This window comes from Calypte anna, chromosome Z (assembly GCF_003957555.1).
Source record: "Calypte anna isolate BGI_N300 chromosome Z, bCalAnn1_v1.p, whole genome shotgun sequence".
In the NCBI taxonomy this organism is placed as follows: domain Eukaryota; kingdom Metazoa; phylum Chordata; class Aves; order Apodiformes; family Trochilidae; genus Calypte; species Calypte anna.
Genome location: NC_044274.1, coordinates 8,937,488 through 8,955,264, shown reverse-complemented (window position 1 = coordinate 8,955,264; position 17,777 = coordinate 8,937,488). Strand labels below are relative to the sequence as shown.

General features: G+C 43.5%; 1 protein-coding gene across 50 annotated transcripts in view; it reads right to left on the bottom strand.

Annotated features, from left to right (window-relative positions):
- The window catches only part of CELF4 (CUGBP Elav-like family member 4), a 618,876-nt gene that overhangs the window by 39,104 nt on the left and 561,995 nt on the right, over positions 1 to 17,777 (bottom strand). For 49 of the 50 annotated variants that reach the window (XM_030467206.1, XM_030467167.1, XM_030467190.1 and 46 more), the window contains 2 exons: positions 7,459 to 7,606; positions 1,657 to 1,806 (listed from right to left, as the gene is read on the bottom strand). In XM_030467206.1, coding sequence (XP_030323066.1) covers positions 1,657 to 1,806; positions 7,459 to 7,606 — 298 coding nt within the window. The remainder of the gene's footprint in view (positions 1 to 1,656; positions 1,807 to 7,458; positions 7,607 to 17,777) is intronic. The other variant, XM_030467185.1, reaches the window with a different exon arrangement.

The window sequence follows — 17,777 nt, the reverse complement described above, 5'->3', positions numbered from 1 at the left end:
AAAAAAGGTATACATTGGAATTGATGAATAAATACAGAGATGATAGAGTAGGAAACAGGTAGATACTTAGACAGATGGATAGCTAAACAGATGTTTTTATTTGTATAACCTTAAAGAGAGGGTGCTTTTCTGGTGCTGCAATCAAGTTCACTGAACACACTAAGGGCTTCCTGAAATCTTCTGGTGCCTCCATGAACATCCAAGAGCTTCCCATCCCACTAAGCTGCTACAGACATGGGTATACACACCTAAATGTTAGTACAGTAAGCCCCTGATTTCAATTCTTCTTAAAGTTGAACTCACAGCTAAGTGTTTACAAACTGTGTCTGTGGGGAGGATGATGTTTATTTTTCAATACTCTTGGTATTTCTGGGCTTTCATGTGCTGAATGCACAGGGTGGCTTTTGACAGTGACATTGTCTGAACTGGTGCTAGATAAGACTATTCTTTTTCTATAATACAAGAGATGTTTCCTTGCAGATCATAAAGTCCACTGGGATACTGAATCTTCTGAGTTTTCAGTATTGGCTGATATTGGAAGAATTTTTTATTAGGAGTTTTGTGAGCTTTTTGCCTGGACCATCTGACTCAGTGTTTGATTTCCTAACAAACTAGATAAATCTATGAATGCCTCAGGGTACAATGCACCTTTGTGAGATGGTGGCCAGAATCCATTAGAATATTTTCTTAAATTTTTATTGTTATGATTGTTATTATTAGCATGTGTACAGCAGTGGTAAATATTGTCTTCCCAGAAAAAACATAGGTTGGAGGAGAGGGCTATTTTGAATCTTGAGGATGCTAAAAAAATCTAGGTGCACACTTAAGGACTTTTGAACTCCTGAGTTCCTGGTGACTACAACCTCAGGAAGATATAACTTTGCACTTTCTTATATTTGAAAGTACAGGTGCAGAGTTGGTTATCTATCCTTTAACCTCCCTAACTCATCCCTGACTGCAAAATCACTCCTTCAGTGCTGGCATCTTTTGAGCTAGTCACAGTCTGAATCACAGAAATTGGTGGCGTGCCACAAAAAGGTGATGCTGGGCCTCTTCTGTGCCTACATCAAAAGAGCTTCAGTCTCCAGACCTGCTAAGGCCTCAGGATCTGGATGCAGTAGGTATTTTTGATATCCACTGCCTGGGCACATACTATGAGGTATGGAGGAGTTTGGGTAAGCCAATGTGGACCCTCCGGACTCATCTTCCAAGAGCCACCCAAATGCAATGGAATTCCAATAGGAGATACCAATGGTGGATGCTTGGAAATGCTCCTTCAAGGTTATCCAGGAGCAAGATTCTGGAGATTACTGCCAGGAGATTTGCCAGCAAGAACTGGTCTGGTCTCAGATTAGATTTTAGCTGAAGAAAAACATGCTTGGTGTCCTAATTGTAGTCATCAGACAAATCATCCAGCAGATGAGCACTCAATTCTTCATCATAAAGATTTCCCACCTCCAACATTTCCTTCATGCCTATCATCCAGCTTCAAGTGTATAACACTGCAGCTGGGTAACATCTAACAATCCCAATGCCAGCATGAGCCCTGTGATGTGGAGAATAATTTTCCCAGGGTGACATGTGCTAGGCAAAGGTTGTGGCAATCTTCCTGGGACTGAAGGGGTGTGATGTGGTCCCAGAACTGATCTGGCTTACCTGGGTAAGGGTGGATGCCATTAGCAAACACGGCTTCTGCGGCGGGTTGCCCATTAGCCTGCGGCGGGAGGCCAGTGAAACCATTCACCCCAATGGGAGATGGGATGCTAGGCACAGCTGGTGCAGTTATGCCAGGAGGCGTGCTTCCACCTGCAAGTGTGGGGAGGAAACAAAATCAGAGCTAGTCAGTACTGGAAGCCATAAGAAAATGGAGAAAGATGCTGACTCAAGTGCTGAGACCACCAAAGAGAATTCTTCTGGTACTCCTAGAAATGAAAAACCTCTGAAGTCACTGTGGCTGGTTGCTGTTGCTCCTCTGTCAGTTTGGAAAGCAAATAATAATAATAATAATAATAATAATAGTAACAATAATAATAGTACTATTAATTCTAGTGGTAGTAGTAGTACTACTACTACTACTACTACTAATAACAACAATTACAAGTTCTGCTAAAAAGTTTGTCCCCAACTTCCTTAGTGACCTCCTTTAAGTATGGAAAAGGCTGCCATAAGGCTTCTAATACTTCTGTTGACAGCATGAATTTTTTGCCTGATAGTCCTGGTCTCAAGACTAGGTCTACAGCTATCATCAAGCAATAGAAAACTATAGTAATATCATCCTTCCTCCTCAACTTTCCCATTTGAGCACTATCTGCTTAAATTGCTAAATAAGCAGATGTTTCTTTCCTAAATATCATTTAACATCAGAAGCATATTCTCAGCCCGACCTTTCTATAGCTGTTCCTCTCAGTTTCTCTTCAGAGTTGTCAGCTTTGTGGGCATACCGATTTCTAGGACATCTCTGTCTGTGCTCTCTCATGAATACACATTTCATGTACAAAATTATTCTGAACTTTCTCAGCACCAGGGATCCTGAAGAGGTTTGCCAAGCTGGTTTTTAGCCTAAAGGCAGTCAGTGATACTTTTTTTTTAGCATCATTGTTTGGCCCAAACTTTGTAGAATTTTAATAGAGATCTCCCACTCAACAATGAAAAAATTTGGGCTAGACCTGTTTCTTTAATGTAATCATACTCTTCCCTTTCTCCCCAGATGCACACTGAGGGGGACTCTAATGCTGCTATTTCAGAAGAACAGCTCAGTCTTTATGTCTAGGGTGGGATCCTGTCACCTACTAGTAGAGAATTCTTAAATTTTAGGGGGAAGAATTAAATCCCTCTTCCACCTCATTGCCTGTTCCTATGTATGGTTGAAATGTCTGGGCAGTCTGTGCTTCTTACAAAATATGCAGGATGTTTTTGGGAACCACAAGTGAATTTCCAATAAGTTTGAAATTGTATTTTTCTCTTTCTAGCTGTGAGTGGGAAGTTGAACTATCTTATCTACAGTAACATCTTTCTGTATCAGAATAGACTACTGCCTGAAAAACACTACTTTTGTAGTAACATTTTTTTAACCAATTATGGAAACTTTCTTCACCATCACACCATTCCATGGTGGATTAGTCCAAACAACTATTTAACAGCTCTGTAAATGTGTGTGGGTGCTTTAAGAAAGCCAATAAGGATGCATAAGATGTTTTAATACATTCTTACTGGAGTAGCCCCAAAAGCATGCAATATTTCAGCTCTTTTCTTATATCCTGAGCAGACAAGCTGCTCCTTTCCCATTGCTTATTTAAATGGTGTTGGCCTTTAAAGATGTCCTCTGTGGAGGTACAGGGAGCCAGCAGTGGCAACTGAAGTCCAAAGGCAATGCTCTTAGCGGATGCCATTAGCTTGCAAATCACAAAGGCTAGTTAAAATTTCAGTTGCTTTTCTGGATCTTTTCTCTTCTGTATTTGCACAGAAAATGTAAGCAATTTTTTCTAAAATTGCAGCAAGGGATTTGTGCTTGCTATTTTGTGCATGTCTGAGGAAGCTTAGGCATATTCATTGCAATTCTTTAATTTTTCTTCTTATAAAAAAACCTCCCTGGAGAGGTCAGATCTGTAGCTGGAGTAAAACTGGCATAATGCCACCATAGAGAACAAATGGCAGTGGTGCATGCCAGTTGTGGATTTCATCCCTGGTTTGAGATCTCTTGCTGCAGCTACACCAGGTGCAGATTTACAACTTGGAGGGAGGGAGGGATGAGAGAAGGAAGGAATTCTAAATGAAATTTCATTTCTAGCCCCTGTTTGCATTTAATGAAGTAGCAGACCCTCTGCAGGTCTACTTTTTACTCAGGTTATATTAATGATTGGAGAAATCAAAGAAATCAAAGAAATGCAAAACTTGAACAAAGCTTGCAGAGAAGTCAATATAATTGTATTGCAGTTATGGACCTTTGTGTGAGATAAACGTGAGCCTTGATGGAGTAATGTCAAAATGTCAGGAAACAGCATAAAATTTTTATGATCTGAATTAGCCACTGGGACTGCCTACTGCACTCTACTGACTTCAGGCAAGCCAGGTGACTAGCTTAAATTGGAAGTCTAACTCCTGCATGTTTAAAGACAAGTAAGATGAGTCCTGTCTCTAGTCCATTAGATTTGCTTGAATGCAAACCTCTTTAAGTTCCTAGGCTCCATGCAGACTCATGAGCCTGCATGAACTCATGGCCATGCCCAAAGGAACCCATTCTCCCAGAGGCAGGATGCAGTCTAGGAAATCCAGCCTGAAGATACCATCAGAGGTGAGGCTCTGCACTTAACCAATACACCCAGAACCAATAGGACTTCTGGGTTACCAGTGTCCTTTGTCTAGAACATTTTTTCTTTTGCTTAAGAAAGATCAGCCCCTCCCCACCCCCCTTTTTTTAAAAAAAAAAAAAAAAAGAAAAAGTTCCAAACACTTTTTCTAATGCCTGCTTTTCAGAGGACTTTGAAATGTTTCATTTTCATTCCAAGTCAGAACAAAGATATACTTCAATGACTGGAAATACTGCTATGAAGCAGAATGATCGTTTTCCATTTGGCTATCTCAGTGCTAACAAAAAACAGCAGGAGGATTCACATTAGGCTTCAGATATCTCCTGGCTACTCAGAAATCACTGCTAGTGTTGTAGGCTTGCTTCCTCAAACTTTTTGTGAAACATTTTCTGTGCATCCTCTCACAAGCTTTGTGAGTGCTGTAGCAATACAAGAAATCATTTCAAAGTCTAAACATTTCACCCAAGGAATAATTATCAATGGACATTTTCACAACCTGTTACAGAGGTTTTCATGGAAGAAGCTACCCCTTCAGGGTAAATCTGCAGTAATGCCCAAGTGCATAGGCTCCATGATTGAAAATATGACACAAAGAGAGTGAAAACACTGCCACAATGAAAGAGATATAATCTAAGCTAGCATCTCAGTTTCAATAATGAGCAGTCATGGGTGCTTTGGAAAGCATGTAAAAAACATAAGTTTTCCTCTCCTATATTCTGACAATAAGAGTTTAATAGTCCCCAAAAGGCACTGGGCAGAGAAAAAGAGGAGCAGAACTCATGTTGAAGTGGGGCTGGGATATTTTCATGTACTGGATATCATGGTAGGCATAGAATTTGGCTGTTGTGCTGATATTTACACACCTATGTTATAGAACTTGCTCATTCTCAAAACTTATTTATATGCAAAATAGCCTGTGCTCTTTGTGGTGGGGCTGTCACAAACTGCCTGGATTCAGCTTTCCAAATCCTGAGAACATTTGAATTCCAGGCAGTACTTGTTTGACGTTCTCTCAGCTCCCACCAACACAAAACAAATCTAGCTAATGCAAATATGATAATCTTTCCAGCGGTGGGTTTAAAGGGTGCACATATAATTAAGCCACTTTTCTATTTGGATTTGCAGTAGCTCCATCGACTGTTGTTTATACATTTATCGTTGTGTAAACATGTATTCTGAAATATGTGGCATAAGATTTTTGAGTCAAGTGTTTTTCCTTGGGTCTCTTTAAGTTCTTGTGGAATGACAAGCTCTATTTTTCTCTCCGTTTTCCCCCTCCTAATACTCTAATGCAAGCAAAGTAAAAGACAGTTATCTGACCCTGTAGCTGCTGACATCATTCCCAGCTTCGGATTACAAAGAGATGCTAAATTGTGTGAGGACTGGAGAGGTTTTCTTTGGCAGACAGGTTTGTAGAACTCAGTTCATTACAAATGGCCCTCAAGCCTGCACTGCCATGATGCCTCATTCCCTTGCCATCCAGTGTTTCTCAGCCAGGTGGCATCTTTTCTGGCTGCTTTCTCAGAGGGCCCTTTCCCAAGCCAGGATGGTACAGATCACTCCATGTTTGGGGTTGAACTTGACCCTTTCCTCTCCTACTGCTCTGCTCTGGAGTCCTTCCCTATTGCTATGTTGTGCATGTATTCTGTGTGTATATATGTATTTTGTGTATTCTGTGCTTGCACCACAGCTGTCTTGGCCATAACTCACTCCTCATATGTCTCACCTCAAATCTTTGCCAAACTGGTGCCCCCTGGGCCAGCTTGATGCTTCAAGGTTGACACAAGGGCATTGGTATGCCAGGTCCTCCTGAACACAGTCTCATTCCCACTGTGTCTCACAGGAATAGCCTAACTCCATCCAGGGACTCTTTTATCCCAATCTGTCCCTTAGAAATGGTCCTCCGAATATATACCTTCAAGTCCTCTGCTCCTGTACAGGACTCAGTAGTGTATTGAAAATCTCTTCCCATTCTTACTTCTTTGCTTTCATAGTTTGGCCCCACTTTCCTTTTGCCCCTCCATGCCAAACAGCCCTGCCAGTTCCTTGATCTGTTCCTGTCAAGAGATTTCCTTGTGCTTCTATCCCTAGGAAGTCCAGTCCTGTTCCCATCTCAGCCCACTTCTCTGCCCACTGAATCACTCACTGCAGCTCCCAGCATGGGCTTCTTGTGGCATCTCACAGCCTCAGCCAGATCCTGGCATCCCTTCACTGACTACCTCTCTCTTTTCTCCAGCAGCCAAAAACCCTCCCAGCAAACACCACAGATCCTCCTTGAGTACCTCTGTGTTTTATAACAGCAGGGGAAAGACTTACGTGACCCAAAGGCATGGCTCATCTTGCTGGCAGTTCTGCATCTCACCACAGATTTTATTTGGTTTGTGTTTGGATCAACCTGTCTGTGGCAGCACCAGCACTCACCTCTTGAACATCTATATTCACCACCAGTAAACCAGTGAGGTCACTGGGAGATGTTTTGTGCCATTTGGAGGGTACTCAGAGCTAAAGGAAAGCTATGTAAGGGCTAAAGTGGAGAGGGAACTCATGGCTGAAAGCTCTTTCCAGTGTCTTCTCTGCCAGCACCCTTCTCCATCCTCCCGAGCAAGCCTCTGATGGGTCTCAACCCCAACAAGCCTTTGGTGGGATTCAGTTCTCTTCTGTGATGCTTGGCACGGGGCAAAGCCCAGTGCTGAGCATCCTGTTGTCTGTACCCTTTACAACTATTCAATAGAATCATAGAATCATAGAATCGGCTGGGTTGGAAGGGACCTCTGAGATAATCAAGTCCAACCCTTGATCCACTACCACTGCAGTTACCAGACCATGGCACTGAGTGCCACATCCAGTCTCTTTTTAAATATCTCCAGGGATGGAGAATCCACAATACAGAAGCTGGCCTCAGCCCTGGAAGAGGAAGTAAGAGCATTTCTCTGCTCCCTTCCCCTCTCTGCCAGACAGCAAATGGATCTGGTCAGCTTCACTCCTCACTTCTGGCCTCCCTCGCCATCACGACCAGCGTTTCAGTGAACACTCACTCGAGAGAGACCCTCTCAAGCCAGCCAGCCAACTCTCCCCTGGGATGTGCCCAGGTTTTCCCACCCTTTGTCCCCTCCACCCCACCCTGCCTCCCTCCCCTGTCCTGTCCCCTTACCTGAGGTTGGTGTCATGGGGGCGGCCGCCAGGCCGTTCATGTTCAGAGCCGCCATCTGCTGCATCTGGGCGGCGGCAAAGGCTGCCATGGGGTTCAGGTACCCGCCCTGTGCCACCGACGCCATGATGGCGGCCTGCTGCTGCATCAGCTGGAACAAAGAGAGCAGGGAAAAAATATCATGCGCTCACTGGTGGGGCAGCCCACAGCACCGGCGAGGGGACCTGGTGAGGGTGTCAGGCACCCCTCCCTTTTGAGATGTCAGCTTGCTGTGCCATGGCCTTTCCTGCTCACTGCCAAAGGCCAAAAGGCAAAGTGTGTCTTTGTAACTTGGTGTCTTGGGGGTCCCCACTCCCACAGTGTGTTCCCCAGCATGCAGGTCTCTCATCACTATGGACTCAGAATAACAGACTGGTTTGAACTAGAAGGGACCTTAAGTATCATCTTACCAAGCCCCCTGCATGGGCAGGAACACCTTCCACTTGACCAAGTTGATGGAAGGGACCATGAAGGTCCTATAATTCTAAGCCTCCTGCATGGGCAGGGACACTTTGACCAAGTTGATGGAAAGGACTATAAAGGTCATATAGTTCCAAGCCTCCTGCATGGGCAGGGACACCTTTCACTTGACCAAGTTGCTTGAACACTTACAGAGAAGGGCCACAACTTCCCTGGGCAATGCATCCCAGTGTCACACCACCATGACAGTGAAGAACTTCTTCGTAATATTTAAATCTGCCCTCCCTCAGTTTGAAAATCTTTCCCCTCATTCCATCACTGCCCCTCATCCTATGACGCCACTGACTCCCTGACATCCCAGATGAAAAGACATATAAAAGACATTATAAGAACCTGAGCAGGGAGATTTCATGGTTTCTGTTGCTTGTGCCAAAGCTCTGGGAAAGCAGTGTTGGCTGCTGATGCGAGACCAGTGTATGTGGAGCAGTGGGGAAGGGGATCTCTCCTCCAGAACAACAAATTTGTTTAGTTCCCTGGAGATAATGTGGTTTATTTCTATCTGTCAGTGACAAAAATTTTTTTTTCTTATCCTAGTGGAAGGCCTCTCATGGGGCTGCTGAGCAAAAACCATGACCAAACCTTCACACCAGGTTATAGCACTTACATACAATATAGCCAAGCAGAGGATCCCACAAGAGCTGTATATGAGAAAGAAATCTTGCTCCTTTAGCAAGATTAATACTATGTAGTAGGAAAATTTTGCACCTGGAATGTTTCTTACATTCAAACCAGGCTTTGCTACCATCATTTTGCACCCTAAACCTAGCATAAATTTGCTGCAGCCCACATGCACAGTATGGCCACAATAGCCTTTTAAAAAGCTCCTGGTGTGAACAGAAGACAGTCTGGGGGAATTCGTCTCTTCTCTCTATCTCTGGAGCTGTACAAAGAGCCAGACAGGTAAATCTGAATCTGAATCCAACCTCTACTAATGACTGGTGCTTGATGCGCAGAGAAAGTGGGGGAAAGATGATCAGCACAGAGTGAAACTTTGCTCTGTTCATTCCTCAGCCTCTGGTAATGCGTGACTTGATGATAATAGCAGAGAAGAAAAGTGTTTTTCTGTAGTAATTTTAGAAGTGACTCATGTCTTTTCTGTCTCCAGAATTGGAGTACCTTTGTTTTGATGCTCTCTGTGATTTCTCTCTCTCTCCCATCAGGGAATCACCCTCTGATGCTATTGTTTAAACACACGGGACATGCTTCTCAGCATTAAACAGAACTCAAAAGTCATGGCAAGGAGCAGACTGTTCCCTGCTATTTGGTTTAGTATTGAAACATCAGCTAAATTAGCTCTTCATACACATACATATTAAAAAAAGTAAAAATCCTTGAAATCACTGTGCTCATTCAAATGCTGAAACTTCACATGCCACCATCAGTAAAGACACCAAAGTAAAGGGTGGTCTACCACTGAACTGCTGTACAACCATCCACAAATTCTGTAAGTTTCTCTAGTGACAAAATGGGATGTAGGATACCTGCCTCCCCATGTAGGAGTGCTGTCACATCTACAGATGAAAAGTGCTGTACTAGAGTTGAGTACTATTATTTTTTGAAGCCTAATGCAGATTGGTGGCAGGGTGGTGGCTTTCCCTTTGATTGTTAATTACCCTTTTTTATTATACCCTGCGTAAGACACTTTCACATTTTAATTAGTGATATCCTGTTCTTTGTAATTACTGATGGAGTGATTAGACAATCTTTTCTATTACAGTACAATGCTGATTCCCCTTTTAGAAGTACATTTGTTTCCAGGCATCATTTGAGTTTATTCTCTAGGGGAGGCTCTGAGGAGGTGATTTTACTAAGTATGCCAGTGAAGTGCATGTGAAAAGGGGAATCCATCCATCTTTAATGCTGGATTGACTCCAGCACTGGGTGTGCTGACCCATATCTCATTTTCTGTCTGGGTATTTTCACCTGGGGACAGCCAAAGATATAACTGACTGGTTGCAGAAAAGATGGCCAAGATCTATGCCTACAGGATCAGATCTGCTGATCAAAGAAATGTCTCTTTGTCTGACCTTTTCTGACTTCTCTCTGGGTTTTTTCCAGAACTGACCAATCTGCATGAAAAAATATCCCTCAAAATATGGACTGGTCATGTGTATATTGTGGTCAGTCTAGTTGGAGAAGAGCACTCTGATATTTGTGCCAGAGACTATCTAGGGCAGATATGAGACTCTGTTTGTGATATTTTCCTTTGTTGTATTCATAAAACTAAATACTGATGGGGCTTCCTCTGGGCTGGTCACCTTCTATAGTTGATGTGATAAGAGGTAGAGGAGTCTAGGACAAGATATGTCTCTCCCTTATGTACCTGAATGTTTCTGAGCAGATCAATTGCAGATTTGTTTCTCCCTGTTGGTTCTATGTGAAGGCCAAGGTGATCAGTTCAGCTGCACGTATCAACAGTCAGAGAAAACAATTTTCACCCATTACTTGGCCCTCGGTGCATGTTTTTGGACCATGGCTCCCAAACATTTAAAAGAATAATGTTAATCCTTTCTCCTTTGTCTTTCACCTGTGCTGCAAGAGAAACAGAGCTCTATATGAAAGATACTGTGTTGCCAGTGGTAGCACAAGTGATTGCACTGATCTGAAGACAGTCTCCCTTTTTCACTCAGGCAGTCACTTGTGACACTATTTATGGCTTATCGAACTCCTGTTCCTGCCTATGGATGTCTCTAAACTGTTCAGAATTAACTTGACAATAGCAGGTGGTCCTCCTGGTTTGCAGACCGAATAACCTGGGTCTCTGGATTCTTGTGGTTTCAAGGGCCTTATAAATTTACAGTGGGAGATGCTCATCTGAAGATTATGCCTTGGCAATATGCAGGATTCTTTTTGTGGTATAATGTCATTCATGCATTTCTCACAGACCTTCAGAAAGAAGAAGGCATTTTCTCTCTCCTTGTGAGGAGAACAAGATGATTACAATCTGCTGACTAGTGCTGAAGGTGCATGGTCTGCAGACTAAAATCTGATGGGTTTCAGGGAAACATTTGCTTAGTACTGGACATACTTCCAACAAGACTGAATTAGGAGCAAGGAGGTTAAATTTAGCTTAGGGTTAAAAAAACTAATGCTGTAAAAGTAAGGTAGTAATTAAATCATGATACTTTGGTTATAGAAACTAGGTTCAGTTGTTTCTGCTACAGCAGGTATCCTGCAGGGAGTGGTCACCCCATTTCTGGTATGCTTAGTGTTCTGGGGATACCCAAGAAACCCTGCAGAATAGGAAAGCCCCTTCATATGGTAAAACAAGCTGGGTCCTTGTACTTCATTTCCCAGAGGAGGTACACTTTGTTTCAGCCTCCAAAGACAACTCATGGGGTAAAGGAGTGTCTCCAGAAGAGCTAGAAGGTTTATAGTACCCCATACCTGAACACAGCCATGTAACTCATCTTGCTTCCTTGGTTAGAGAGAGAACAACCATGTCTCCACCATGACTGAATGTCCTTACTCTTGAAAACACTCCTGCCACCCTTCTGTTGTCTGTTCCTGTTCATGCATTTTCCTCTCTGGTTGGGGTTGCTCAGACGTGTTAGAGAGGAAGGGGTGGGGGTTCCTTCCCAGCCCAGTGGCTGATGGTTGCAGCCTGGCTGAGTGCAGCAGGATTGCTGAGGTGGGAGGACAGGAACTCGGTCACCTTGAAAGAAGCTGACAGCAGAGACCTACCTCCTTCCTCCCCGGGTGGCTCCAGGGAAATTTACAAAAGGAGGGCATGTCCTGTAAGGGTCACTACTCTTCCTTACAAAACCTCGAGGGCATTCCCAATAAAAGTCACTACACTCTGTCCCCAGCTCCCTCTGAAGACAAATGTCCCATCCACTCTCCTTTCACTTTGAAAGAGGCCCAGTGTATGGTCCCAGTTAATAAAACTGTAGAAAGTGAGGCAGTGACCCCACCAGAGGCAAATCAATAGCAGTAGGGCCCCTGGGTATTGTGTACTTTAAAATATGCCATTTGAAATGCAGATTTCCCCTGCCTGGGTTGGGGCCTCAGAGCTCTAATCAGAAAGGTAGCAGCCTTATTATCTCAGACTGATCCAAGGGGATAGAGATGAGCTTTTCCATTCCTCAGCTGAAAGGAGTTAGCTCCTTCTGCTGCTCTTACTTCCTTGGCATGATCTTTGCCTCAGCATTTAGAGATTTTTCTTATCCAATTTCAGAGATTCATTCCCTCTTTCCTCCAATGTGGCCTTAGTTATTGCTCAAATATTTGTGTTCTTAGGAGACCAGGAGATGCTACTAAATTAGTTCATGCCCACAGACAGCACGTCAGGAGCTATGAGCCTGCAGTTCCCACCCCAGGGCTTGAGAACTTATGGAAAGTAGGTACTGTATTGGCACTGCTAAGGCCATTCAAAGCATGGTGGGCAGTGTTAGGGAGGACTAGTCAGTAGAGCGAGATGGGAGGATTTATCTCACACACCCTTTTGCTAGCTCAAGTTGAGATAGCTAAACTTCAGCCATCTCTGTCATCAGTGGATGGATAGGCACCTCCATGGGCTTATCCATCCTATGGTAGCATGGGAGATTAAGACCCCAAACCAGCAAAGGGTGGAGTTTTGCAGCACAGTTGTGCCAAATCAAGGGCTTGCTAATGCACATCTGCCTCTCCATGTCTTGCTTCAGGGCAGATGAATGCCCAAACACTGCCAAAAACAAGCTCAGGCACAACACCAGCAAAGAGTTGACCATACTGTGCAAACCTGGTGCTTCCTGTGTGGTCACTGTTGGTCTAGTAGTGTGGGATGAGGACATGTGGCCAGAGGCAAGGAATGGGGTGGCCTCCTCTGGCATCAGGTGGCTGTTAGGTGGCAACGTTGTGCAACTGCACTCAAGGAAAGGAAATAATGTCCTTTTCTTACAGGAGGAACAGATGCACAAAGAGATGAAGTGACTTTCTAAAGACCAAAAATTCCTGCTAGAAATCGGACAAGGATGCTACAACCTGCCTTCCCCAGCCCCCAGAAGAAATACATGTGAAACTGAAGGAGGGGGAGAGAGACAGAAGGATAATTTCTGATGTGCTGTTTTTGAAATAGCATGGTCATTGTCCTTGGAGAATGCTTACTCTGAATGATCTGATGACCTTCTAATTTTTTTTTCAGTGTTATTTTTTATCCTTGTCTCTGAATCACATGATGTTTTGTTTGACTTTTCATATTCTTCATTCAGTAATAATAATAAAAGTAATAACAGCATCCCACACTTCCCACCTCTACCAATCCATACAAACACTTAGTTAATTAATCCTCATGGTATCCCTGTGATAGTTAGAGATAAGTAAAGTGATCAATCAAGCACTAAGAGGACTCATATTTGGTAACATCTCAGAATTGACAAATTCACGTCTGTTCTACCTAACTAGCCATTGGGAAATAAAACTAAAAATATCTCCCAGGCTTTCAAACAAACAGGAGATATTCTGTAAATGACTCAGAGTTGTCCTTCAGACATCTCTGAATATCTCCCTGGAAACATAAATTTCTGCTTTAAAAATAAAATTTAAATTTAATTAAGATTTTTTAAAAACTTAAAAAAAATATGTTCAACACCTCAATTCAGGTATCTTAGAGTATTTCGAAAGCCTGATACACAGCAGCCTGCATTTCTAGCTTCCTGAGAACTGTGAAAAAAAACCCCTCAAAATCTAAAAACCAGAAATAGATAGAGCCCAAACCTGAATGTTCATTATTTCTAAATTACCAGGGAGCTGAGGATCACAAAGATGGCATTAGCCCTGCTACAAAGTATTATGGCTTCTAAATAGCTTCCTCTTCTGGAACGGATAAGAACCAGTTATTTCCATAACAGGTAGTATTTACTAAATATACTGTCCCATTTTGCTCAATTAAATATAATAACTATTATAAACAGAAGATAGTCTATATACAGTAAATTTTCCCAGATTTTATAAGGCTAGCTGAAATTTTTTTAAGTATCTTTCCAAAATAATTTTCCACAAGCACTGGGGCAGGGAAGCAGAGGAGGGCACCCAGCCTTTTATGGTCAGCATGGTGGACACTGGTACTCTGACTTCCCAAGGTCATACATACCACATACAATGGAAAATTAGAGCTTTGCAGTACTGGATGTTCCCAGATTTGTTGCAGTTGCTGTCTGCAGTTCAGGAGCTGCAGCCATTTGTACTTTCTCGGAGTGAGGGAAGATGGGATTTACTGGCAGAAAAGGACTTGCTTCAGGCAGAAGAGCAAATGTTACCCTTGCCTGTGTTGCCCCTGTCCCCATCTGTCTGTTTCTACTCACCAGCTCTATGCCTATCCCCTCCTGCAGGATGCGATCAGTGCCATGGCTGGAATTTGGCCAGGAGACTGTGGCTAACATGCCCACTCCATTTTTTATGCAAACTTGATTTATGACTTTGATCTTATTTTAAATAATTTAAAAATTAAATAATTTATACAGTATCTGTCACATTCCAAGGCTCCTTCCTTTGTTCTTGCTTTTGTCTTCTGCATTTTCCCATCTTCCCAACCCTTTTAAATCTGTGCATGTTTCTTTTTTCTGCATGGTGGGGTGGGGCAGCAGAGAAATGTGATAGTCGCTGACTGCTTACCTCTTTCTTCGTAGAAAGAGGACCTGCAGTAACTTTTGCCACTGTTGCCTATTTGTGCCAAGACTATAGTTTGATCATTCATAGTCTGGCTTGATTTTTACCAGACGTGGTTTTGGATGTGGTCACCCCAGCTCTTACCAGGGACTAGGAGTATGCTGTGCTGCTCTCAGCAAATCAAGGGTGGTTCCACCCAGTATCAGTCTCCTTCTCTCCAGGCTGAGTTCCTCAAACTGACCTTAACTGGGACTGCAGAAACACCAATGAATCCCTAGTTGTAGATCCACAGTATTCTGACAACAAAAAGGGCTGATGCCCTATACATGTGGGAACGAAAATAAAGAATTGCCCCATAAAGGAGCAACCTAGATGAATATGGGAAGATACTGCTGAAAAAACCAACCAACCAAACAACAAGCAAACACTAAAACATTAAAAAAACACACGAACTCTCTGAAACAAATTAGTGTAAGTGCTCTGGGAGATTTAAGGAGCCCTGAAACCTGACTTGCCTTGTGCTGCATACAAAAGAGGTGAGGTGGGTCTGGTGTGACTTTTCGTGTCACAGAAACAGCACACAGAGTTAGTGCCAAGTTTTGTCTGGCCTGCTTGCAGGAGGCACTTGAGGAAGGGAGGCAAAAGACACACGCAGGGGAGAACCCCCTTTGGTTCCTGATTTGTATACCCTTGGATGTGAGGCCATATGGCTGCTGAACCCACAGACTAGCAGTGTGAATCCATTGCTACTCTCAAGGTTAAAGTTTCTTAGGCTGAGTGGTTTGGCAGTGAGCAGCATCAGAGAGTGAGCTGTGATGTGGCCATTTGCTAAGCTGCAAAGGAGGTAATGTGAAGAGGGAAAAGGGCCCAAAGCAGTCCTGTTGGCAACACTAGCAGCTATAAGTTTAACAATGATGGGCTGAGATCCTCCCTGCCTGTCCTCAGTGATGCTGCTGGGTTTGAATGTCTATGGCTGCCCACTCCTTTCTCAAATAGCTGCACTCAGTGGTTTTCTGCTGCACCTTGATGCAGGGAGACCTTTTTGCAGGAGATAGTCCAGTCACAGTGATGTGCATGACCCTTTTTCTGGGGGAGATCCAACAAGAAATTTCTGCCTTGGGGGCTTGACAACCTTCTCCATGTGTATGAACCATTAGAAACTATTGCTTAACCATCCCCCATGGGAGTGTCTGGAAACTTGCATATGGAGACATCAGTCAAACTTGTACTGCAGTAGGGTAACTGAAGGACAGGCTACAAGCACTGAGCATAGTGAGCATAATGTCTCATGCTAGTCCTGCTCTTCCTGCCACCATACCTAACCCCTGTGTGAAAACCCATGGAGAGAGAGTGCCAGAGAGGTCTGTGCACCAGAAGGAGAACAGAAAATAAAGAAGTCTGATGATCAGCTTCATTTGTGCATGGGGAAATGAGAACACGGAGTCAAACAGTTCACCCAAGATCACACAAGTTGCTGGTGGCAGTGGCATCAGCTGTCACAACTGTCCTGCTCTTGCCTTCTCACTGCTTCACCTTCCCTCCTCTTGACTTGCCTTAGCATTTCAACTTCAGTTCGGGCTGAATAAAACTACCTCCCCTCCCCCTTTTCCCTCTTACCCTATCGATCCCTGCATCTCCTGCTGGCATTTACGAGCTGCCAATCACCCTGATATCTAAGAGCCAACAGTCCAAGGTGGATTAATGGGGACTGAGGGAACGTCACACAGCCTTGTTGCTCCCTTCCTTCCCTTTTGTGTGAGACTGTGAGATGAAGCAGATAGGGAGAGACACAGATAGGGAGCTGATTGAGAGACAGCATCTGAGCACACTCTGGGTGTACAGGCGCCACACAGAAATGTGATCCCATCATTTAGACAGCTCTGAAGTCCCTGGGGTAATTGATGTCACCAGCTTGTCATATCCAGTGGGTCAAGATCTAAAACTTATTCTTTCCCCCTTAATAGCATATTTAGCAGGTGAAGGGAAAAAAGAAAAAAAAAAAAAAAAAAGAAAAAAAAAAAAAAGAAAAAAAAAAAAAAAAGAAAAAAAGGGTCCGATTCTGCTTTCACAGAAATCAATAGAAGAAAATATACATTGGTTTCAAACAGAGTGGGAGCAGACTCAGAAACGATTTTCACTCTTCCTTCAGCATTAAATTCCCACTCAGACTTCTACCCTCATAATGTTCAGCATTATCTGATGAGAAATATGTGGGGGGAACTTTTCTGATAGAAAGGTGCAGAATGTATTCTCTTTTTTATCAGCATAAGCCTAGGGTGGCAATTAGAAGAATTCGTCGAGCTTTAAAATGATGGGAGAATAGTTTTTGGACCAGAGTATCTGGACAGGGCTGGAACTAGGTAATCTTTAAGGTCCCTTTCAACTCAAACTCTTCTTTAATTCTGTGATTCTATGACAGTGGTGTCTTTACCACCTCTCCAGCTGCCTGATCAATGCCTGTAGTGTAACATGGGAGCAACATCTTCTGCCTGACAACCTCTGCAGATGTTTGTCCAGAGCTACCCATAGGTCGCCTCCTGTTAATTTCTCTGGTACGTGAGGGCACAATTACTGCATCGCCCTGCTGCTGGCCAGTAGCTTGAGCTCAGCTGTGATTTACTGTCTTTTCTCCCCACCCTGAAACCTTCCCCAGACAGGAAGACAGTTAAACACAGATGGGCTGTGGAAAGAACAGATATTCTATGGTGAGGAGCAAAGCAGGGGACAAAGGAAGAAGCAAAGATTGTCTTTGACTGGAAATAAAAATGAAGAGGGTAAAATGGAAGGAAAAAATAATTGTTCTAGTGGGAAGAGAAAAAAAATCCTGAATAGCACCAGGAGGTACAGCTGCTAGAGAGGGAGAACTGTGAAGCTGTACAGCATGTCCTCATGACTCTGCATGGCTCATGCAAGGGGGAGACTGGGATGTACCAAGTGTTCAGTGAGGCACTGGATACTCAGTGGAGGGCAGAAATTTCAGGGGCCTCAAATAAATAAAAGAACATGTGGGTGTAATGGGAAATCCATGGTGCCAATTCCTGAGAAGAATATGGGCTGGGAACAAAGCAGAGCCTTGTGGTCAATGTGCTGGAGGGAGTTCAGGTGCACTGGAGTGTGATTCCTGAGTTTGCCTTGTATTACCTGAGGCACAGAATGTGGTCTCAATCAGAAATATGTTACTCTGGAAAATGGATTAATTGTACCTCCCTCCTGTTTAA